This window comes from Patagioenas fasciata, chromosome 5, assembly GCF_037038585.1.
Source record: "Patagioenas fasciata isolate bPatFas1 chromosome 5, bPatFas1.hap1, whole genome shotgun sequence".
NCBI classification, from domain to species: Eukaryota; Metazoa; Chordata; class Aves; order Columbiformes; family Columbidae; genus Patagioenas; species Patagioenas fasciata.
In genome coordinates this window covers 61,922,959-61,928,958 of record NC_092524.1, presented here as the reverse complement: position 1 = coordinate 61,928,958, position 6,000 = coordinate 61,922,959, and the positions used below count along the sequence as shown (strand labels likewise).

The window sequence follows — 6,000 nt, the reverse complement described above, 5'->3', positions numbered from 1 at the left end:
ATGAGGAAACATAAGTTAATTAGGAGAGCTGTTCTCATACAGACCTCCGACAATGCCCCAAAAAGTGTACTAACCTGCTGTGGTTTACTGGACAGGTGACTCACCTGGTGTTCCAGGCTCCTTCTAAAATGGATGAGAAAAAGAGTGATTTCTATAAAGGCTTCTGAAAGCCCTAACAGGACTTGTCTGAGGGTCACCCACATTTTAGAGGTGCTAATTGTTTATCTGAACCAACATCAACCCTTCCTTTCTAGCCCAGGGCTGTTGATAAAGTCCTATGGAGTTCATGTAGGTTGTTCTGAGCCAGTTGGTATGGCAAGAACATTTTTGCATCAATTAGAGAATGTTTTTTTTCTTCATAAAACTATTGCTCACTCAGGTGAGATAACTCAGGTTGACCAAGCATGAATCCCCAGTGGTAAAGCTGGATGTCTGCTCAGTTTGTAAATGGGAAAGTGTGACAAAATCTATAGAACACGTGAAACAACCAAGCACTGAGAATATGTAGATTGAAAGAAAATATCCATTAGTTCAGTAATGCTGTTAGCTATTTTTTAAAAATCCATGAAATACTGAACCAGGTTTTTGAATGAAGTGTATTGTGTTAAAAAAATGAAGAGAGAAACAGAGACCAAGCACTGTTACTTTAAATCGGTTTACTGTGTCAGGACAAATGAACAGGTGTAGATTCAAAATTCATCTGAAAAAAGGTGCATAAGTTGTAAGTATAGTTTGCAAATTACTATGGAAATGCTTTATCTTCTTTCCTTTTATAAAGTGCATTATGCCAGAACCCAAAGACCATGTACAGCCAAATTAAAAATTACAAAAGCTTCAAAATCCTATCCTGCATGTGTTAGGAAGCACACACCTGACTACGAAGGCCATGTTGTAAAAGTAAGGCTGAGAAAATACGTCAAATACATTAATGTGCATGAGCGAATCAGTAATTGCTACTTTAAAAATAACCTATAATCTTTACCACAAATTATGCCATTTTGGTAGATGTTTACCCTTGTTCTTCCATCCAGGTATCTAACGGGATGATGCATCAACCAGTTTTAGTCATTACTATTGCATTTTGCTGGGGAGAAAGAAGAAGTTAAATTCATCACAGTGATTGTTATTAAAATGAAATTCCAAACAAAACAAAATAATACACATGGGAAGCAGCCAAAATGAAAGCAAATTTACATTAAAATGTTCTTATTAAGCATTGTGTCACTCAGTAGATTAAAGAGCTTTTCAATAAAAGCCTGAACTTATTCACAGTTAACTCAATAACAACACATATGAAATTCAATAGGAGTAGAATTTTCACTTAAAAAATCCATACTATGAAATGAAATACACAATAGTCTTTAGGTAACAGAGTAAGTCACAGGATAACTGCCTATTACATCATGCCCACTGACAACATCACTGGGTTTTTTTGATGACTCCTTGAATGCAAAGACAGGCAACATGGATCTAGCTTAATGGAAAAATTACTTAATGGAAAACAACAAGATTAGGTGAACAAGAAAAAGCATTCCTGTGAAAACTAAGTTATAAACCCTGTTTTTTTCAATATGCTGAAAATTTCATTTAGCGTTGATCGCTTAATCCAGTTATTTAGCACACTGAGTGCCTTTTAGTCATTGTGGACTTTGCCTATAAATCAAACAAAGCTTAAATATAAAAGCAACCTCCTAACACAAATGTACTGATAAAGAGGGGGCCAAGACAAGAAACAGGTCTAGCTCATCCAGTAGGCAAATGTCACAAGGTGAAGCCATCTGAAAATGAAACTTAATTACTGTACCTCCAAGCATCTTTATACTTAAATTACCTCATATAAATGAGGCACATTTCACAGTCCTTCTAATAATTAGCACTTATCAAGCACCTTTCAGAGGTGCTTTGCAAACATTAAATAAGGTCAGAAATCTCATCACTCTTTCATTAGAGCACCCATAAATATGACAGGGAGAGCTTCCTCATCAATGTCATAGCAAGGACTGCAGGGCTCGACCCATGGACCTCCAAAAAACAGCATAAAGGAGGTGACAATGTATTGTATTCGTAATTGCCATTTTACAACTGCAGCAAGGAGATCAAACAACTTGTCAAAAATCAACAAAGGAATTGTAGCTGAATTAAGGATTCACAGCTTTGGGCTTTTTTTTATTGTTTTTTTTTTTTTAGAGATAAAAGGTATTTTCTTGTGGCATAAAGCCACCGTCTGTGGTGAAGGGACTGCACTGCAGTCAGAGGGTTTAACAATTCTGCTCTATAAGCAACAATAGTCAAATTTAGTGCTTGCTCTGTGCTTATACCAGTACTTTTAAAATTGCTTCTTGACACAAAATGGTTTGAACATTGACTGTTATTTAATATTGAATGAGAAAAAACAGAGGGGATGAGTATAACACAAAGTACTCTAGATAGATTTTTCTTTTTCCCCTATCTCTGATGCAAAGAATGTTATAACTTGGTATCCTTGGAGTTATCATCTCAGAAAAGGGATACTTTCACACACTACATAATGGCATTACTGGGGTTGTGATGTCCTTTCCACAGCCCCTGGGAATGATACAAAAATATTGTCATAGCTCTCCGAGACATCTATAGAAAATGAGTATGTACTCAGAAAATTCCACAGTTGTGGAGTAATTCTGTTTCTAGTGTATTCTTTTTCCTCTACAAGAGGTAGGTCTTTGTTGAGAGCTCTTGAAGTATAATGATTATAAGCGAGATCCACAAAGAAATCCAAGTGTGTTCTTCAAGATATTGGAACCTCTCCACAGCTTCTATGTGTCCCAGCCCCGGCTGCCACATGTCATCCCCTTCTATAAATAGGCATTACATTTTGCTGAGGAAGGTCAAAACGTGTGAGGGGTGTAAATACTGCAGCAGTCATCGTTAAGTCACACATTGATTTATTCTTGGAAACCGAGGAGTTGTGGAAGCGAGTGTGCCTTACAGAGCTGCAAGTCCCAAGTTCCTCAACAGAGAACTACAGTAAAACTTTGGAAATCGCAGTCACTGCATTAGCAGGAAGAAACGTCTCAGGTTCACTGAGAGAACACGTGCCGTTGTCTCAGCTCTACTCTCCCATGTGTTTTGTACCCTGAGGACTCTCTTCCTTCCACCTTCACTCCTCCCCTACTGCATAAAAATCAAGACTGCACATCTCAGAGTCTCCACAGGGACTGTCAGTACACAGGATATTTGAAAGAATTATTAGACAGGTCAGCTTTCTCCAGTTTGGCCCCTCTACAGATGTCATCTCAGTTACTAGAATAGGCTCTGTGATAAAAATACTTCAGCCTCTATTCTTTTTGTGGGCCATTAAAAAATAATTACATAAAAACCATAGATAATTGTGTTTGCTTTGTGCAGTCAAAATTACCTAACTTTACTGTATTTTAGAAATTGAAAGTCTGTATAACCCAACCAATTTAAGTACACAATATCTGTATTACTACTCAGATACAAAGATATTTTAACATTGGAAGTTGAAGAACAAATCTAAGCTTCACAATTCTAAAGTCACCCAGTAACTACTGGAAAAGGCTTATATTGGTTTCAGCAAGAAAAAATAACTCTATATGGGTGTAAAATACTTTCAAACAGTAACATGGCTCAAATAAAAAAAAATAATAAAATCCTTATTTTGTTAAGAATACTTTTTTGAATTTTTTGGATGATGGCCACCAAATGTTTGACACTTAATTTATTAAGAACTTAAAGATAAATACAGAATATATGTTTTGTTTCTATTCCATTCCTAGGAGAACATGTTGGTTTTAAATAGCATCTCCATTTAAAGAAGAAGCAGTAAGGAACAGATGAATGCTATACTGTGCTTCTCATTGCCGAAGTTCTTCATTTGTTTAAAACAGCTGGATCATCGACTCTCTTGATTTTCCAACTCCAACCCACTTAACTAGGGATGAAAAAGAAACAAACACATCCATGAGATCAATTACTGAGAGTAAATATTATAAACAATGAACTGGAATAATTTTTATCGTATTAGGCTTCACTACAAACTGGCTGAAACACAATGCTAGGAAGTTTTATTGTGAAAGCTTTAGTCCTGCTGCATTACCAGACTAGAAGTGAAATACACAGAAGTTTGAAAGCATGAAATAATTACACCACAAACAAAGCACTGCAGATAGAAGGCCTAACAGAAGGTCAAGCACATTTGCTGAAGGTTTAACTGTCACCATCTTGTGTGACAGGGACCTCGCTCAATCCCTGTCCACAGGAAGCAGGAGTTCTGCCAGACAGTGAACTTTCTTGATGATGACCCAAGGGACAGTAATGCACACATGCTATGATATTGTTAAATGTAGGTTGCAAGTAAAAACATTATCCAGTGTAAGCAGCCACCTCAAATACCTAATTGTTCCACTACAATTGTTATTGCCCAAGTATACTATAGGACTGAGTGCAGTCAGTCTTTTAGCCAGACCCACCAAGGCACCTTCCCTTCACACTGAGAACTTCAGAAAGGAAATAAGGAGAGCTTTATTTACATATCCCATCACTCACATACATGTCCATGACCACACACAGGCCACCCACTGTTTCAGGTTCTGCTGTCAGAGGCTTCCTAATCCCTGAATACCAGACTTGCCACAGTTGCAATCAGCTCACACTCCCCAAATCTGACATTTGAGGTGCTTTATGGAAAACAAAAGCACACATGCTAGCTTTCTAAGTTTACTACTGTGGAAATGCCCTTCCAAACTCCACCATTCATGCCATACCTATTATCTTGGCACTTCTAGAGCTCTAGCAATTAGATTTGGAAAAAAAATAATAAATGGATGGTTTAACCTTTGGAGATTGATCGCGTTAAGATTCTCATTTTTCCAAAGTGGCAGAATTGGGCTAAACAATCTTGTATTCCTTGTGCAACACATCTCCTTATATGGAGAAGTATGAAAGTGAGAAAAAAGGAAAAAAAGAGAAGTCCATGTTCAAACAGTGATGCAGGGCAGGAAGTGAGAGGAAGAGGTCAGTAAAGGGAGGACATTAGACTAATGATGCACTGAAGCATGGCGCAGAGATCCCAAAGCTTACACTGACGAAAGGCAGCAGCTTGCCAAGAACACTACACGTTTTATCTTTCCTCTCGTTAAATCCTTGTCAACAGCAGCTTGGGGCCCTCTGAAATGCAGTGGAGCTGCCCACAGAACACCAGCCTTTGCTGCTTCTCAGCAAGTTGTCATGTACCACCACCAGCCCGACCACAGCTGCCTCCACCAAACCAACGCACTCCCTGACTGATGAACTGAGCACTCTTCCATAGCTGTTCCTCTCTGCTGTGGCATCCTCACGTGTACGTTTACAGAAAGATTTACCTGGCACTCCAACATGGTTCTCCACGCATCGGATGTAATTCTGGGCCTTGGGTGGGAGGTCCTCCCATTTTCGTGCACCGGTTGTGTCAGTTTTCCACCCAGGCATTGTTTCGTACTCTACTTCCACCTTCTGCAGGATCTCCTGATTAGCTGTGGGAGAACAATTTTTAATCACAGTTCATTTTAGCTGCTCCACCCTGAAAGAACACACTTATGGTTCTTGACCAACGAAGTATTTTACCAATATTTAAAATGTGATAAGAAAAAACAGTATTCCTACTGGTTGGGGTATTCATTCATTCTTAATTTGGATTAAGTTCTGTTACTTCAGAAGGTAACTCTGATTCAAGAGGATCCAGGAATCCAGCTTCCTCTTCTAACAACTGTAGGATGCTCTTGTATGTTGCCAGAAGACTACAGTATTTTTGAGGAAACAAACTGGAGTTTGCAGTAGTTCCACTTTTTGGTTAAGATTTGCACATAATAAAATAGAAGTCCTCCTGTAGACAAGGCACTACTATCTCAAATGTTTTTATCTTTACAGAACAGGGCTAAATTGGGCTTGCTAAAAACTTAGATGTCTGCAAGCTTTTCCCCACTAGAATTCTCACTGTGCCCACGGCCAGGAGTTATTATACCA

The 6,000-nt window shown here is 38.4% G+C and overlaps 1 protein-coding gene across 1 annotated transcript in view; it reads right to left on the bottom strand.

Moving 5' to 3' along the window:
• Positions 1–641: 641 nt before the first annotated feature.
• ADSS1 (adenylosuccinate synthase 1) overlaps positions 642–6,000 on the bottom strand; it is a 30,073-nt gene continuing 24,714 nt past the window's right edge. The window contains exons 12-13 of the mRNA XM_065839199.2: positions 5,361–5,510; positions 642–3,931 (exon numbers count right to left, since the gene is read on the bottom strand). Of these exons, the coding sequence (XP_065695271.1) occupies positions 3,879–3,931; positions 5,361–5,510 (203 nt within the window). The 3' untranslated portion in view covers positions 642–3,878. The remainder of the gene's footprint in view (positions 3,932–5,360; positions 5,511–6,000) is intronic.